The sequence below is a fragment of the Phaethon aethereus genome (genome assembly GCF_964289735.1).
Source record: "Phaethon aethereus genome assembly, chromosome: W".
Lineage (NCBI taxonomy): Eukaryota > Metazoa > Chordata > Aves > Phaethontiformes > Phaethontidae > Phaethon > Phaethon aethereus.
In genome coordinates this window covers 11,090,854-11,108,447 of record NC_138581.1, presented here as the reverse complement: position 1 = coordinate 11,108,447, position 17,594 = coordinate 11,090,854, and the positions used below count along the sequence as shown (strand labels likewise).

Below are 17,594 nucleotides of genomic sequence, written 5' to 3'. Positions count from 1 at the left end.
GCCCCAGTGCTCTCAAGTCCTTTTTGACTGCCTTTGGGCTTCTTAGCGCAACCTCGTCATTGCCAACCTGCATGACCAACAGTGGGTAGTAATCAGTGGGCCGAACCAGACCAGGGAGTTTCCTGGTGACATCTCTCACCCAGGCCCCGGGGAGGCAGCAGACTTCCCTGTGAGTTGGGTCTGGTCGACATATTGGGCCCTCTGTACCCCTCAGAAGGGAGTCGCCTATGACAATCACCCTCCTTTTTTTCTTAACACAGGACCTCTTGATGCATGGGGCTGGTTGACTCACCCTAGGCACCCCCTTGGACAGACCTTCGTCAGGGTCCTCATGTTCCTGTCCCTCACATTCCAGAGCCCCATACCTGTTGTGTGAGGGCAGCTGGGACGGTGAGGGAGGCTGGGAGGGGATTCGCCGACCTCTCCAAGGAGGGACCTGCTTCCATTTCCCCTCATCTCTTAGGTCCTCTCCTTCTGCCCGGCAGCAAGAGGCCAGGGGATCCCCTGCTGCTTGTGGAGCCTCCACCAGCTGCCCCTGCTTCAGGGATGGCAGGGTGCGGCTCCACCAATCTGTCTCCCTCTCACACTCCCTAATGCTCCTCAGCCTCTCCACTTCCTCTTTCAGCTCTGCCACCAGGCTGAGCAGGTCACTGACCTGGTTGCACCGCATGCAGGTGGTGTCCCCGTCAATCTCTGGAACAACCGACAGGCTCAGGCACTCTTTGCAGCCAGATACTTGGACAGCCACATGCCTGAGCGGGAGCTCCGTCTGTGTCGCCACATTCTTTCTGGCCCCGGTTTTCAGCCGAGTGGTGACCATGGCTGAGCCTCCTCTGGGTGGATGATGGCCACTTGTACTGTACCCCGCCCGCATGCCTTCCCTGCACGCCCTACCCGGGCGAACTGACGCGCTATGCCCTCCTGACGCGCCACGCCCTGTTTGCCGCGCTCCGGGTCGCTCGCGCTCCCGGGGGCGGCTCTTGCAGGCGAGGGGTTTTGGCCGCCGCCGCCCTGAGCCCCGCCCACGCTGAGTCAGAGCTGCCGCTCGCTAGGAGCCCGCTCCGCCGGCCGGGGGTCGGGGGGGGAAGCTGGGGCACTCTCTCGGTCCCTGTGCTGCCGCCTTCGCGGTTTGGCCGCTTCGGGAAGGGTCCCCCGGCGCGATCCTTCGCTCCGTAGCCCTTCGCCTCGGTGGCTTCAAAAAACCGTAGAGACTGTCAAAAATTGCCAATGCCGACTATATTTCAAGTCGTCATGGCGGGGTATTGGGAAAAGTTTTCAATTAGCAATAATCGCGCCTCTGATTAACCTCATTGGCTACGATACTGCCACTGCGCAAAGCTATATGTATGTACAAATGACTAAATCAATAGTAGATAACATGAACTTGTCTAGCTGTTGGATGTGCATAGCTCTTCCCAGAGGTCAGATGGAGATACCCACTTTTGGAGTCATGTCTTCTAATTGGTCTATAATTAATGAAGTCACTGGGGTGGACATGTGGAAGTCAGGAAACACATCCAAACTAGAGTGTCAAACTAAGGTGACAACTAGAGAAAGAGGACCTAAATTTGAACTTCAGGTCCTGGAGGGAGGAATATTTTTTGAGGGATGTAAGAACAAGAGCTCCGAAGCATGTATTAGTGCCCCTCAATTTGGAAGCTTTAATTTGAGCACCATAAACTGTACTATCATTGATTTACAGAACAGGACATCAATCGGAACCTTAAGTAACCTGGTTAATGATGACCTACAGGTGACTCTGAATGGAATCTATCTTAATATAACTGCCCAAAGAAGGAGTAACGCGGCAAGCCCAGTACCTATATGTCCAACCCCTCAAGGGACTTGGTGGTTATGTGGAGATGGACGTGCACGAAAGATATTACCCAGAGCTTGGCAAGGGACCTGTACTCTTGGGTATCTCACAACACAATATAGGATCGTTAATCAAACTGAGGTACCTTCAGGAGTCCTGAGGAGCCCCTGGGTACGAGTAAAACGGAATAACCAATTGATAGATAGACCTACTAGTTTTCAGTTTCGCTCGATGGTTCCTCCCTTGGTTAGGAGTAAGCGAACTTGAAAAAGCTATCCTAAACATATCAGCAACAATGGAGTTGTCTTTAAATGCAACAGGAGATGCCCTGTTGTCTCAGCAAAAAGAAATAGAGAGTTTGCGACTGTTTGCGGCACAGAATAGGATGGCTTTAGATATTTTATTTGCTAATCAGGGAGGAACATGTGCAGTGATTAATAGTAGTTGTTGTTCTTATATTGATCAGAGTAAAAGACTTGCCGCAGACATCAACCAAATTTGGAAACAGTCAAAAATATTACACCTAGTAACACTAGATGACACTTCACTGGGTTTCTCTGATCTTTGGAATAAGTTGACTTCTTGGCTCCCAAACTTGACTTGGTTAAGACAATTATTTGTTCTGATAATTGTGATTATCTTTTTGGTTATAACTCTCTATTACAGTTCGATGTGGTCTCTGGTGTTTTCAGAACACAGGAGACTCTTACAGTGAATGGAAGAAAAACCAATTACGACGCAAATTGGAATCTAACAAGTACTTTGAAAATGTTAGATAAAGAAACATTGTATTAGAAATAGTATCAGAAATAAATCTAGTAAAAGAATTTACTAACTTTTTAGAAAAGGGGGGGACTGAGAGAAGGGGTTAAGGGAGTCTTAGCAGTTAATTAGTAGATGAAGCTTGAAATCTTGTTAGCTATTGTGTGAAGTAGTTAAAGCAGGAGAACTGTAGTTCCTCCCAAAGACAGGTCCTGATAAACTGAAAGGAGCAAGAAGATTTGTGGCTCCTCACAAGGACGGTCCCTGATAAGAATTAAGAACTTACCTCAAGAAACTAGCTAAAACTGACCCTGCGGTTTGGATAGAAGCCAAAAAACAACGGAGCCTGCGCAAAGGCAAAAGGTTACTAGCGGTGACGAAGAGGAACCACCGGCCTTCATCCCCACGACCCCCAACGACCACCACCAGGAGGCAACACGCAAGCGCAGATGGGAGGAGAACTCATTTTAATACGAAGCGGGGATAGATCATGCATATGTATAGGTATATTGCTAAACTTTATGTATATGCAACACTTTGCTGTATATATTTGAAGTAAGTGCCGCGTTGGGCGCGCACGGTTTTTGGTGGGACTACCCCCCCGTGCTGCCCAGCGCTGAATAAACATACCTACTTTACAATCTTATAGATTGTGGAGTCTGTTTTCCGCACGTCTGTTTGGGGAGTTAGCCCCCTACTCCTTTTTCCCTTTTATGGTCACGGGTCTCCTGAGGATAGTTTCTTCTCCTTGGATGTTTGTCCCTTCTGCTGTTCAGCCAAGACGTTCTTTCTTATCATCCTTGTTCGAACACTCCTGCTAGGATGTTTCTATTCTCAAGGTTAAGATATCTTCTCTGTACTCATTAATCTCTCGGTCCTTGCTCTTAACTCTTCTTTGTTTTGACTTCATGAGGCCTCTTGGTTCTACACGCATGCTTTCCTTGTGATTAACTATTTACACATAGCTGAAATGTTAGCCTTGAGGCAAATATAGCCTAAGGCCTATGAGTAGGCTGTTAAACACAATCACACAGTCATTAAGCCTATGATAAATAATTTAGTCCCAAACAGGATTCCAATTTAAGTTTACAATTTATTAAACAAATAGAGGCAAGCAAACAGCGCTGGGTGTGCCGGGAGTCTCCGCTCCACCAAGACACACACCTTCACTTCTTACAATTCCTTCCTTTATACTTTTCTAGGCTTCGTTTCTCGCTTTTCTCCGCCTTTTTCTTGGAAGATGACTCCTTCTCTAAGTGCGTCACCACTTCCCCGGTCTGCGCATGCTTCATCTTTTTCTAGGTGGTCCTCCGGTGGTCGTTGGGAGGAAGATGCTCCTCTTCGTCAGTGCACTCTACATGACCTTTCTGTTTGCGCATGCGCTCTGTTATTCTACTTATATAATGCTACCTTATTTGGCTATACATCTTCTCGACATTTCTGCGGTTATCTACAACACTGGTTTGCACTAGTATATCAGGAGCTAACATACACATATCAGGAAGCTACATAAGCTATACATATCAGGAAGTTACATAAAGATTATGGTTTCTTCTATTTAACACCACTCCCCTGTTTATGGTCATGCCCTACATACATTCTTTTATTTCAATATAAATGACATTTGCTTCAAGCATATATTCACTAGATTTTCTTTACAGGAATCACTCATTCCTCACAAGCCAAAGAAATCTATACAAAGGTTAAACTAATCATGTAATCAGTGACCTTCCAGAAAGTACATACATTAAGAAATTTACAAAACTCACAGTTGATTAGTTACACATGCTAAAACCTTATAATTGTTTTAGATCCTTGTTTTAAGTGGAAGCTGGAAAGCCTGTGAGGTTCGTTTATATTTTTTTTCAATTTGATTTTTCACAGCACCCTTGTCTTTGAGGTTTGTTCAATGAAAACACATAAAAATGGCATAAAAGAAATGCCACCTTTATCAGGAAAATGGTATGTTTACTGATCTCATGTGACTTGAGGCACCAGGGGGTTTCAAGTGGTCAGGAGCTGCCTTTTTTGCGGTCTGCCTGTACATCACATGTTTCTTTTCCTCTCTTCCTTTTTTTCTCTGCAATGTCACTTGCAAAATGGCAATCACTGGGTTTGGGTTGCTCTAATTTTTGCCTCTATAAGCATAGGAAAAAGTGCATGAGAGCCATGTGAACATAAGGAAAAGCACACATCCATACACATCAGTTTTAAAGCAGTATAATTAAGTGCAAGTATTCCATATGCCCTTTAATTCCCTTGCAATAAGGGAGTTTCCTGGTGGAATAGAGCACCTCAAAGTTTGACTAAGCACCTCATCATGCAACATGCACCGAACCTTCGTATTCACTCAGAGAAGCCAGGTGATAAAGCCAAGCTGTCTGCTAGTTAAAAGGGTCTCTCTGAGGGAAACCTGGGATGAAGTTTTGCAAAGCAAAGCCAGTGCCAGGCATTAGCCCCTCCAGGCTGGTGGTGGAAGGGGAGGAGGAGGCGTTTTATGTTTGCGGTCAGATTTTCCCACAGGAGAGATGGAGAACTTCGGTGTAAATTGTGCATGTTACAATCAACAGGAATACTCTCACAGGATGGCTCTAAGTGGATGATACCAAACCTGTGTATTCTGCTGCTTCAAGCTGCCAGAATACCCTTCCCATGTCTCCCCAGCACTGTGGCATCAGCCCACTCCTCCTCGCTCTTGGGACTGTGATATAGCTGCTTTTTGTCTCACATGAGCAGCACAGGCATGGGACTGCCAAAATAACGCCCGTCCCTGCCCTCCAGCCATATGCCCAGCAAGCTTCGGCTGCTCAAAAATAAATGAAGAAAGAAAACAGCTAGCCCGCGCCTCTCCTATGCTTAAATTGACGGGGCCTGGGGAGGCTATCAACCAGTTTCGCGGATCCGTGCAGAGCAGCAAGGAACGGACACGGGGCGAGGCCGGGAAGCTTCACCCCGAGCCCTGCCGACCCGCCGTCGCCAGGGGGCGCCGCCCCGACGTGGCTACTCTGCCTGGCAACCGCAAAGGGCGCGGGCCAGCTCGCCGCCCTGCCTCCTCTGGTTGCTAGGAAACGATGCTCTCGGGAGAGGAGGGGGAGCCGCCGCAAAGGCGCGACGCGACTGTCGTAAAAAAATCCCGGGGAAAATGCTGTGAAGTGTGGGTGGTGGGGCTTGTGGTGGAGACAGTGACCGGGTCCGGCTCCCCGCACTTATATGTCCCGTTCCCCGGCAGTTGCTTCCCCCTTCCCCTTCATGTGGGGCCTAGGCCGGGCTCTCGGCCTCTTCTCTTTTTCCTTCTTGCACTATGGCCCGGAAAACAGTTAGCAGGAAGCGGAAAGCGGTGGCGGAGGCTGCCGCCGCGGGGTCCAGGGGGCTCCAGGGTGAGCAGGTAGGCTGGGGGAAGCGGGCGGTGAACGGGTGTATGGTGGGGGTGGGAAGCTCTTGTCCCTGATGGGGGATGGTACGTGCTGGTGCCCGGGGGGAGGGGTGATCCTGACCGGGTGTTGTCGTGTCCCGGTGCCTGGTTGGGGTGGGGAAGGAGGGCGGGGGGCGTCCTAGTGCCTGGGGAAGGTGTCCTGGGGGGGAAGAGTAGTCTCGGTCCGGTGGCGGGCGGTGTCTCGGTGCGGTACGGAAGGCAGCCTCCGCTCCCTGTCCCGGTGGTGCCGGGGGCTCTCCCGGGTTTCTGCCGCGCCCCCCCGCTGCCCTCATTGTTCGGCCTGTAACCGCCGGGTCCGCGCCGCTTCCGGGCTGAACGTTGCTGCGAGGCCACGCCGGGCCGGGACGGACCGGAGGAGGCCGGTGAATGGCGCGGTGGGTATCGGGCGGCCCCCGCGGTGTCGCCCCAAACCTGCTGAGCTCATGATGGGGGGCTGCCCTCTTCTATTTAAAGTGCTTCTCTGTTTCCTCTTGTTTCTATGAGCATCTGGTGTCTCAGCGGTGCCGAACCGGTATGGACTGTTTTCAGTATCATCGCAGTGTTACTTCTTTAGCAAATATTTATGTTTAGTTTTATGTTGTTGAAGGCCATGTCAGCATTTCCGAGTTAATCTTCGTGTATGGCATTCCATGGGTAGTTTGGAAGACTTCAGTATTTTGCTGAGAATATCTTTGAATTTAGAAGGGTCGTGTCCTAAGTTTGTTCTAGTTGCTTTGTCTAATTTCCATGTTTACTGTCCACAGTATGGGTGGGATCACTCGGGTCACAAAAGGAAAAGACTCCCCCCGGTGAAAAGGTCTCTGGTGTACTACCTGAAAGGTAGAGAGGTCAGGATGCAGAATGACTCCAGCTATCACCGCTTGTTGCATGGATACGCAGCCCAGCAGCTCCCCAGCCTCCTGAAGGAGAGAGAATTTCACCTCGGAACCCTTAACAAAGTGTTTGCATCCCAGTGGCTGAACCACCGACAAGTGGTGTGTGGGACAAAATGCAACACAGTGAGTGCCACTTCTCTTACTCTTCCACCCCTAAATGACACTTATCATAATGGAAGTATGTAGACTACCAAGGAAAATATCAGGAAGCAATTAGGAGCGGAGTCCAAATCATGCACAATTAATTTGAGTGAAAGTAATGCTTAATGATCAGATTCTCATTTAAAAATACGGCACTGTGCAGATGGCTGGAAACCTGAACTCGAGGCCTGTACCTCAATGCAGCATCTGTCTAATGCACACAGAGAGGTTTACATCCATTTGCAGGATGGAGAGCAACAATGGGGTTGGATCTTTCTTCTTGTCCTGCAAATGCAAAATCACTGTTGCTAGCTTTGCTAAATGGTAGCTAACATACCTGGCAGAAGTTGCTAGTAAGACTCAGTTTTTCATTATGCTCAGTCTTACATGGTTTGGTTTTATGTATGGTTCTGTGCTGATGGTTTTGAAAACTTGCTACAAAACTAAAAACTATGGTTAAACTCCAGGTATTCTTCAGAGTAGCTAGAAATGTTCCAAGCTTAAAAAATTAATTTCAGATCTTCAGGACTATCCTTTGCTTTTTGATTCTGTGGTAGTTTTTTGTGTGGGTCGTCCCCCCCCCCCCAAGTCCATTCTTGTTGTCCCAAATGTGGGTTCTTCCACTTGGTGTGCAGAGAACCGAAAAACACACTGAGCCAAAATATTTTCTTTTATTCCAAATCTGTGCAGAATTAGGTGCTAGGTCCGCCTTGGTTAACACACAGAAAATATTTATACATTTTAAGCAAGTTAGCAGTATTTTTTTAAAAGTTGTCACTGTTACCCTTGTTCCCATTGGTTCTCACAAGCCTCGACTCTACTTAAAGTCACAGTGTCCTTTTTTTATTGTGCATGCTCAGTGAGGAAGGGGCTTTTGTGAGGAGGAGGCTTTCCTCGCCCAGGGGCAGGTATCTATTATGCCAATTATATGTTAATTGGGAAAGTTCACTTCAGGTTCAGTAGTTGTGTTTCTTTTGTGATTATCTTGTTCCTTCCCTCAAGGTTGCAACTTGTTAACTGCTCACAGAGACTAAACAATACCCACAGCTTCATTCCTCTCATACCTTCAACAGATTCCCCCCTTTGAGACTTAAAGAAATAATCAATATTTCAATTAAGTCTCACTTAGATCTTTTCATTCTAAAGTCCCCATCCTTGGGAGACTTCAGAATTTTCCAGAATTCTTCTGTGGTTCCTTCCCATTGCCATATGTCTTGTTGGAAATTTTTTCTATTCTTTATAGGGAAGCTTTTAGGTCTGAGGAGTTCATTTTCCTCTGTTGTGAGCATGCTTACCTTGGGTAATTGCATTAGAGCTTTTTGCTTCGTTATGAGCCAAACCTTAAAGTACAATATGATTATAAGCAATACGCATAGACATGTTAGTGACAATAAAATCACAACAGGATGTCACATGAGATTAAGAATGCCGGTTGCTGTGGGTGACCATCTGAGGAGGGCTTCCCACCATTTATGTTCTCCATCTTTCTTCATTTGTTCCAAAACGCGATGTCTCTCTTCTGCGTCATGGTGAACGGTGATTCAAGTCCTTTGTCCATCATCTCGGGCACGTTCCAGCAACTGGCATAGATCATTATGTTGCAGAAGTTTTCTTACCAATGTGAGATTCATCCCAATGGGAGTAGGTAATAGATTTTTGACTAGAGTATAATTGAATGGTAACGGCTGATAAGATGTAATAGGAGCTGGATAGTTGAAATCACATCCTATAATGTTAACAAAGTTACAAATACAGGTATTTGAGTAATTACTTATAGCAACAGTGACATTATCTACAACTAAAAAATTGCAAAGAGTTCTCATGCATACACATCCCTTCCCAATATATATAAGCATAGTTTTAGGGACCTCTTCCGGATGTATCTCAAAGTGACAAACATTTTGCTCAATGTCAAGGTAAATGTCCTGAGCTTTCATGGTGTTACTTTCGTAAATGAATCTTTGTTGTTCCTGTACCACACATGCATCAATTTCAACAGTCTGCCATTTGTTATTTATCCTTTGGCCCATACTCTATGCTCTAATGGATAGAGTACAGTCCTGTTGTGATTTAATACTAATGCAATGATTGGGTAGATGGTTTTTACTGATGCATTCTGTATGGTTAAAACAAAAGCCGTGGCTTTATTACCAATAGGATCATAAGTGAAATTAACTAGATACCACCACGATTGGAATTTTTTTCTCTAATTTGGTTGCGTTTTCCCAGATTGTTTTTTGAATTTCAGTGGGTAAGGTGCCATCTTCACCTTACCTTACAATTGCTGCTGTTGTAGATTGCACCCACAGTTGAGCTTGGATGCCACTAAAAGCTAGAGAAATATTACTTTGAGCTGCATCAAGTGCATCTAGGATAAATTGGTGGTCCTTTTCAGTAACTCTTTCCCATTGAGGTAATATTTTAGATAAAAGCCGCTGATGAGTTCCTAAAGCTGATAGGGAGGACTCTAATGGATATTCTAGTTTGTTTAGGTCATGTGTGGCTGTACTAAGTTTGTTTGCAAGTGTTTGAGTATTTTTTTCTGTTTAAGACTCCCAATCCTACCCCTAAGATATCAGTTACATCTCTTCTTGCTTGCTTTGAAGGGGTAAAGGACCGCTCACGTAACCATGCTAACCACCTTGCATAAGATGTATTTACAGATGGTGAACAGGTTGGTTTAACTGCAGAGATATTAATCTGCATCAATAGTTCTAATCGCTTGAGGGACCATGATGGGTTAAACATCATTTGCTGTCATCCTACATATCTAATTGCGTATGGCCCAATTTCAGAGATAAATGGGTATTTAACGTGAGTGGTGGTGTAAGTAATTGGCTGGGATAGAGACTGATAGGGCAGTCAGGATGACTGTTGTAGTGATATGAGGTTTAGGAGTAGGTGTTAGTATGATTTTAAAGAATAGTCCATTTCCATTATCCTTCCCTGTATCTACCCATAAGCAAACTACTGTCACAGTTGTGAAATTGAAGATGAAATTAATGTTACAGTAGGGGTGTGAAAAGCAGCTTTCCCTTTCATAGAATCACAGAATGGTAGGGGTTGGAAGGGACCTCTGAAGATCATCTGGTCCAACCCCCCTGCCAAGGCAGGATCACCTAGGGCAGGTTGCACAGGAACGCATCCAGTTGGGTTTTGAAAGTCTCTAGAGAAGGAGACTCCACAATCTCTCTGGGCAGCCTGTTCCAGTGCTCCGTCACCCTCACAGTAAAGAAGTTTTTCCTCATGCTGAGGTGGAACTTCCTGTGCTACAATTTATGCCCATTGCCCCTCGTCCTATCACTGGGCACTACTGAAAAGAGACTGGCTCCATCCTCCTGACAGCCACCCTTCAGATATTTGTAGACATTTATAAGGTCCCCTCTCAGCCTTCTCTTCTCCAGGCTAAACAGCCCCAGGTCTCTCAGCCTTTCCTCATATGAGAGAGGTTCCAGTCCCTTAATCATCTTCGTAGCCCTCCATTGGACTCTCTCCAAAAGTTTCCTGTCTCTCTTGAACTGGAGAGCCCAGAAATGGACACAATGCTCCAGGTGAGGCCTCACCAGCACAGAGTAGAGGGGGAGGATAACCTCTCTCGACCTGCTGGTCAAACTCTTAATGCACCCCAGGATACCATTGGCCATCTTGGCCACCAGGGCACATTGCTGTCCCATGGATAACATTGTCTACCAGGACTCCAAGGTCCTTCTCCATGGAGCTGCTTTCCAGCAGGTCAACCCCTAACCTGTACTGGTTAGTACACTGGGTTAGTACCGGGTTAGTACCCGGTCCTGCACTTGGGTCACAACAACCCCATGCAACGCTACAGGCTTGGGGAGGAGTGGCTGGAGAGCTGCCTGGCGGAAAGGGACCTGGGGGTGCTGGTTGACAGCCGGCTGAATATGAGCTGGCAGTGTGCCCAGGTGGCCAAGAAGGCCAACAGTGTCCTGGCCTGTATCGGAAATAGTGTGGCCAGCAGGAGTGGGGAAGTGATTGTGCCCCTGTCCTCGGCACTGGTGAGGCTGTACCTCGAATACTGTGTTCAGTTTTGGGCCCCTCAGTACAAGGACGTTGAGGTGCTGGAGCATGTCCAGAGAAGGGCAACGAAGCTGGTGAGGGGTCTGGAGCACAAGTCTTATGAGGAGTGGCTGAGGGAACTGGGGTTGTTTAGTCTGGAGAAGAGGAGGCTGAGAGGAGACCTTATCGCTCTCTACAACTACCTGAAAGGGAGTTGTGGCGAGGTGAGTGTTGGTCTCTTCTTCCAAGTAACTAGTGATAGGATGAGAGGAAATGGCCTCAAGTTGTGCCAGGGGAGGTTTAGATTAGATATTAGGAAAAATGTCTTTACTGAGAGAGTGGTCAAGCATTGGAACAGGCTGCCCAGGGAGGTAGTGGAGTCACCATCACTGGAAGTGTTCAAAAAACATGTAGACGTGGTGCTTCGGGACGTGGTTTAGTGGGCATGGTGGTGTTGAGTTGATAGTTGGACTTGATCATCTTGAAGGTCTTTTCCAACGTTAATGATTCTGTGACCTGATACCCAACCATTCCCAAAAAGTTTAGTAGGCTTACCGTAGCTTCTGTACAAACTTGTTCAGTGTCAGCTCCAATCAAGATGTCATCCACATACTGTAAGAGAGTAGCATCATAATTAATTTGCCATTGTTCTAATTCTTTAGCCAATCCTTCACCAAAGTGGGACTATTTTTAAATCCCTGGGGAAGAGCAGTCCAACATAATTGTCCTTTCCTTCCAGTGGTCGGGTTCTCACACTCAAAGGCGAAGATTGTTTGGCTTCGTTCTTCTACTGGAATGCAGAAAAAAGCATGTTTTAAGTCTAATACGGTGAAATAGGCATGGTTCTTTTATACCCTATTGACATCTATATCAGGGTTAGGCACTGTAGGATATATATCTTTGGTTTCCGATTTATAGCTCTTAAATCGTGCACCAATTGGTATTCCTGGGAGTGAGGCTTCCTCACTGGTAAGATAGGTGTATTATATTGAGATTGACATTCCCTGAGCAGTCCGTGTCGTATAAAGTTATTAGAGGTTCAAGGCTTCTTCGAGTTTCCAGTCTTATAGGGTATTGATTCACTCTCACTGGTTTTGCCCCTCCTTCAATTCTATCTTATTTGGACTTAGGTTTTTTGCTTTACCTGGGTTTTTTGAAGCCCACACCAGGGGAATTACCGCATTCGATACAGCATTCAGAATATTCTCTTCGTACTCTTCCAATGTTTTAGCTGTCAGCAAGTAGATCTGGGCTCTCCAAGCCGTTTCAGGTGGGATATGGAGCTGTACAGCATTTTGAGAAAAGGTTATTTTTGCATTCAATTTACATAACAAACCTCGTCCCAATAGGGGTAGGGGGCACTCTGGCATATATAGGAACTCATGAATTCATTTGGTTCCCTCAACTGTGCATTCCATTGGCTGTAGAAATGGCCTTAATGTTCTTTTTCCCCCTTGCCCCAACAGTAGGTGTAGTTACTTTACTTAAAGGTCCTTTACAGCTAGTTACTACTGAATGAGTGGCTCCACTATTAAAAGAACTATGGTCTCATCCCCCAGCTTGACTGGAACCAGGGCATTGGTTGGGGAGGCTTTAATGTCCTGTGTCCCCATCCTGCCCCCCCCCCCCCCTCCCCCGGGTCCTCTTCATTCATTGTCTGAATCTTCTAACATAATAAGATTAGTGTTTCCTATGTGATCTTGTTCCTCTGGCCTTTTCTGCTTTGGGCATTTGTTCTTCCAGTGCCCCTCCTGTCTACAGGCTGCACACTGATTTGGTCCTAGAGGGGTTGGGTTTTGTTGGCCTCTTCCCTGTGTTATCCCACTACATACCCTCTTCCCTCTACATTTTCCTCTGGTATCGTTTCCATTTATTGCTGCTGCCAGCAAAGATGCCTGCAACCTCATTCTGCCCTGTTCTTCTTTCTTTTCTCTCTCGTCCCGATTGTTATACAAGTTATATGCTATTTCTATCAATTGTGAAATCGACTTTCCACCGGCCCCCTCAACTTTTTGCAATTTTCTCTTTATATTCTGGGTTGACTGCCCAATGAACAGCATATTAAACACCCTTTGATTTGCCTCATCATCCAGATTCAAGTCCATCCATTTTCTGGCTGCTTCACATAATCTCTTGTAAAAGGCCAATGGATTTTCATCAGGGCCTTGTCTCAGTATAGTTTGGACACATTTTTTAGTTTTGGTACTCTGTGCCAGACCCCATATAATATTAACCATTGGTTCTGCTTCAGCTGGGCCTCCCCCCCCCCCATTAGGATCCCACCCTGGATCTCTTCTCGCAGGCAAATAGTCCTCAGGTTCCACGTGGGCATTTCTTTTCTCTCCTTCTTCCCTGGCTTTTCAAATTACAGTTTTTTTTTCCTCTGCCGTAAAGAAAGTATTTAACAATGCTTGCACATCTCCCCAGTTGGGATCGTGAGTCAGCATGATAGTCTTTAAAAGCCGGTACATTCCTTCAGGATTTTCTCAGTATGAACTGACAGATTGTTTCCAGTTTAACAGGTCAGAGGTAGTGAATGGAACATGTACAAAAAACAGCAATCCCTCTGGTCCCACTGCTTGTCTTAAAGGAGCCTGAATAACTGGCTGAGTGTGCCCTCTAGTTCCACTGGAAATAGGGCTGAAATCCTCACTGCTCAACTGTGAATTAGAATCAACTGGTGATTGTCCTGCACTACTTCTATATAAAGGTGGGGCTGTTGGGACTAACAATTGCACATCCTCCTGCTCTTCTCCTGCTACAATTTTTTTTATCATCACGGCCCATGTCAGAACCACTCCTTTTTTTTCTTATCAGAAGCTGTATACATCACCAAGTCAGCTGCTAATTTACATTTTTCTGAATATCGGGACATATATCCACAACTACCTGAAAGGGGATTGTGGCGAGGTGTATGTTGGTCTCTTCTCCCAAGTAACTAGTGATAGGATGAGAGGAAATGGCCTCAAGTTGTGCCAGGGGAGGTTTAGACTAGGTATTAGGAAAAAATGTATTTTCGGAGAGAGTGGTCAAGCGTTGGAACAGGCTGCCCAGGGAGGTGGTGGAGTTGCCATCACTGGAAGCATTCAGAAAACGTGTGGATGTGGCACTTCAGGACATGGTTTAATGGTCATGGTGGTGTTGGGTTGATGGTTGGGCTTGATGATCTTAAAGGTCTTTTCCAACCTTAATGATTATGTGATTCTGTGATATTAGTGAATCTGTATTGCTGTAGAACAGAAGAACCTTATGCCAAGTGTTCTATGAACATGGAAAAGAGATATTTACAATCTGAATAAAAGGCGAGACTGAGAACTGGGAAAAATCAAATGGTGCTACTCAGTGTCACCAGCAATGGTATTGGTGTAATGACAGTTTAAGCATTGTCTTGCTTTTGTTGTTAGCAAAAAAAAAAACAAATTTGGAGAACAGTGATGTCATTTTCCAGCTTGGCTGAGGGTGAAATTTTTGTGACCATCTTCAGCTGGTCTGGAGTTCTTCTGTTGCAGAATGGGATGTTCCCACCTGCTCATTCTTGCTGGCACTGATGTGTGTTATGCTGGGGAGTCAGCTGGATCAGCTGGCTGCTTTGTGTTCAGACAGGTTTTCCTGTAGGGTTAGTTTTCACCAAAGGCAGAGAGAGACATGATCCAGCTGACCTTACAGTCTATCTGAGCACTAGTTGTTGTCAGAAGGGTGGTGAGACTCGGTGGGTGAGGAAGAAGCATGTGGATTCTCAAAGACTGGCTTAAGCCGATTGTGAAACTTCATCACAATTGATTGTCTCTTAGTGACTCTGTTTTTATCTAGGCAATGTGTTTATCTTGAGTTTCTTTCAAGTGTTAGTATGAATGACAGAAATGTGCCTGTGATTTGAGAGCAGTATGTGAAGAGCTGGAGCACAGATCATATCGTGAGCACTTCTGCTTATTCTTCACGTAAGTCTTTGTCTTGCATGTTCTTAGTGCCTTGTAAATTTTTGTCAGTCCTGCTTGTGTAATAAAAACATGCTGTAGCTCATCGTGGTACCCTTTGTTTTTGTTCAGATTGATTTGTACAATCAACTGCCTGTTCACCTGCTGTTCTGTGTGCAGGGGCAGCAGCAGAGGACATGAGAGAGTCTATGTGCTGCCTTGAAATGGCATTTCATAGACCTGCTTTTTAATCCTGTTGTATAAAGTCAATGCTTTCAGTTAAAGATGCATGGGAAGGGCACTTACATTTAATGAATTGGTAACTTTGGTTTTGTTTTGGTTTTTTTCTCCCCCTAAACTGTTGTCTCTGAAAGGCAGGTCAAAAAATGGAAGTAGACTTGATGGAAGAGCCTGGCAAACTGTTCTGCTCTTAGTATTGTATATGAGGAGGATGGATTTTGCAGTTCAGGCTCTGTTCCTCAGATACTCAATTCCCTGCCACAGTCTTTACTTTTGGCAAATTGATTAATGAAGTTCCTTAGTTAATCAAGAAACTGCCCCACTTCATTAACTTGGTTGTAAGCAGTCTGAAAAGGGGACAGCCACATAGTAATTGTATGGGAGCCATTTGCCAAAATGACTTCTTGCCACTTCTGCAAAACAAAAGAAAAACAAGCATACAGCTAGTAATCTCATGGGGTGTGAAAAGTAGGGCCAGATCACAAAGATTTATGGTTATGACAACTGTAGTACCTAGCCACGCCTGTCTGCCTTGATCCTCGAATGATAGTACTGTTGCAAGCTGTACATCTGAATTGCTTTAAAAAAAAAAAGGGGGGGGAGATGGATTTCTCTCTCTAATGTCATCCAGCCTGTTTCCTTGTTAGAACAAGGTTGTCCCACAGAGAATGCGATAGCTGAGTCTACTCCGTTCCTTACAGATTAAGTGTGGTCCTTGGACTTCAGGCAGATGGCCAAAGCAATCCTGGCTTGGTAAATCCTGGATGAAAAGTTATTTGGAATGCTAATGGCTGACATGCATATGTTTTACTAGCAGGAAGAACTGAATTATGTGCAAAGCTTAAAATCAAGGGACAGATATACACGGCTCACTGTTTGGAGGTTGGTGGGGGTTTACAGTATCCAGGAAAAGTTTTTGTGGCTGGTTTTTAGTTCCTCTATGAGTAGCTGGAAAAGAAGTTCTTATTCCTGCTTGAGATAAAAAAAGTATAGTTCAGCTATCAGGACTTTATCAAGACTCTTAGAGGCCAGGCTGCTTTGGAGTTATTTGCAGATGTACTTATTTCAAGAGTAGCGAAGGTACCAGTTTTCTTGGAAGTAGGCCAATTTCTGTTTTTTCTTCGGATTTATGTCATTGTATGTTGTGGTTTTGGCTGCACTTGTTTAAAAGCAGTCAGATATTTTGTACTTTTACTGTAGTGTCTTTAAAACTCTTAAAACGGTATTCAAATATTCTGTTGGGTGCCTATCTTGTTCCTTAACATTTCTCCCTTTTTGGCTTTAGAAATGTCTAACAACTGTTTGGCTTCTCTTGGCCTCCGTTTGCTTGATTTACTTCTTGGCAATCAATGGTGCAGCTTGCAAGTGTGAGCTGCTGGCTTTGTGTCCTGCCCCAGGTGATGTAAGAGTCTTAGTATATGCAGACAGTGCTTGCTGACTTTATTCTAGGGTGGTGGTGTTGTCCGAAAAGGTGGATTCGTTACCCGGTGTGCAATAAGCCAATTTCACACACGGAGATGAGAGATCGGTTTACTCCAAATCTGCGCAGTTGGGTGCTGGGTGGTAGGCCCACAAAGCCAGCACACCTTGGTTAACACACGGAAAATATTTATACACTTCGAGCAACAGTTATCAGTATTTTTAAAAATTGGCTTGTTCCCATTGGCTCTCACAAGCCTCGTCTCCACTTAGTCACAGCATCCTTCTTTTTTACTGCGCATGCTCAGTGAGGAAGGGGCTTTTGTGAATAGGGGGCTTTCCTGGCCCGGGGGCAGGTTTCTATTATGCCAATTATATGTTAATTAGATGTTAATAGGGATAGTTCACTCAAAGTTCAGTTTTAATCACACTTTTGTCTGACTATTCTAAACATACTAATTAATCACACAGTTAGTTCACTCATGCTTTGGGATGTTCCCACCTTGAAGGACAAATTTGAGGCAAAATTGAGATTAGAAATTCCTTCATTATCCGGTCCTAACTCAAGGATGCCCAGCTTGTTCCCAGGCAAAGAACATACCTCAGCTATATCTACATCTATGTATATACAGATTAATGCTTTGTTGCCTTATAACAACAGGGCTTTGTCCCCTCCGTTATACCTGTTTGACTGTTAGTGCACCTGCACCCTGAACAACATCTGTGAAATGATCCAGCACAAGAGCCTCCCAAATGAAAGTGTGCTTTGGCAGGCGATGTAAACCTTCATTCTGGTTTAGATTGTAATGGTCGTATATGTTTGAACTGACATAACTCTGGGTATAATGATGTCTGTCTGAAGAGTTGTAAGGCTTTATAACTGAGTTTTCTGCCAAGGGGACAGTGACATAGAGCTCCAACTTATAGTCTTTTTGCAGGATGAGATATGTAGCTAGATATCTTTTTTTAGATGTTCA

General features: G+C 45.4%; 1 protein-coding gene across 2 annotated transcripts in view; it reads left to right on the top strand.

The window, feature by feature from the left end:
• Positions 1-5,879: 5,879 nt before the first annotated feature.
• LOC309415064 (DDB1- and CUL4-associated factor 12-like) overlaps positions 5,880-17,594 on the top strand; it is a gene marked incomplete at both ends in the record, with an annotated part of 32,030 nt that continues 20,315 nt past the window's right edge. Inside the window, 2 exons of one of the 2 annotated variants that reach the window (XM_082012457.1) lie at positions 5,880-5,963; positions 6,755-7,009. In XM_082012457.1, coding sequence (XP_081868583.1) covers positions 5,880-5,963; positions 6,755-7,009 — 339 coding nt within the window. Of the gene's footprint in view, positions 5,964-6,546; positions 7,010-17,594 lie in introns of those variants that run through there. The other variant, XM_082012456.1, reaches the window with a different exon arrangement.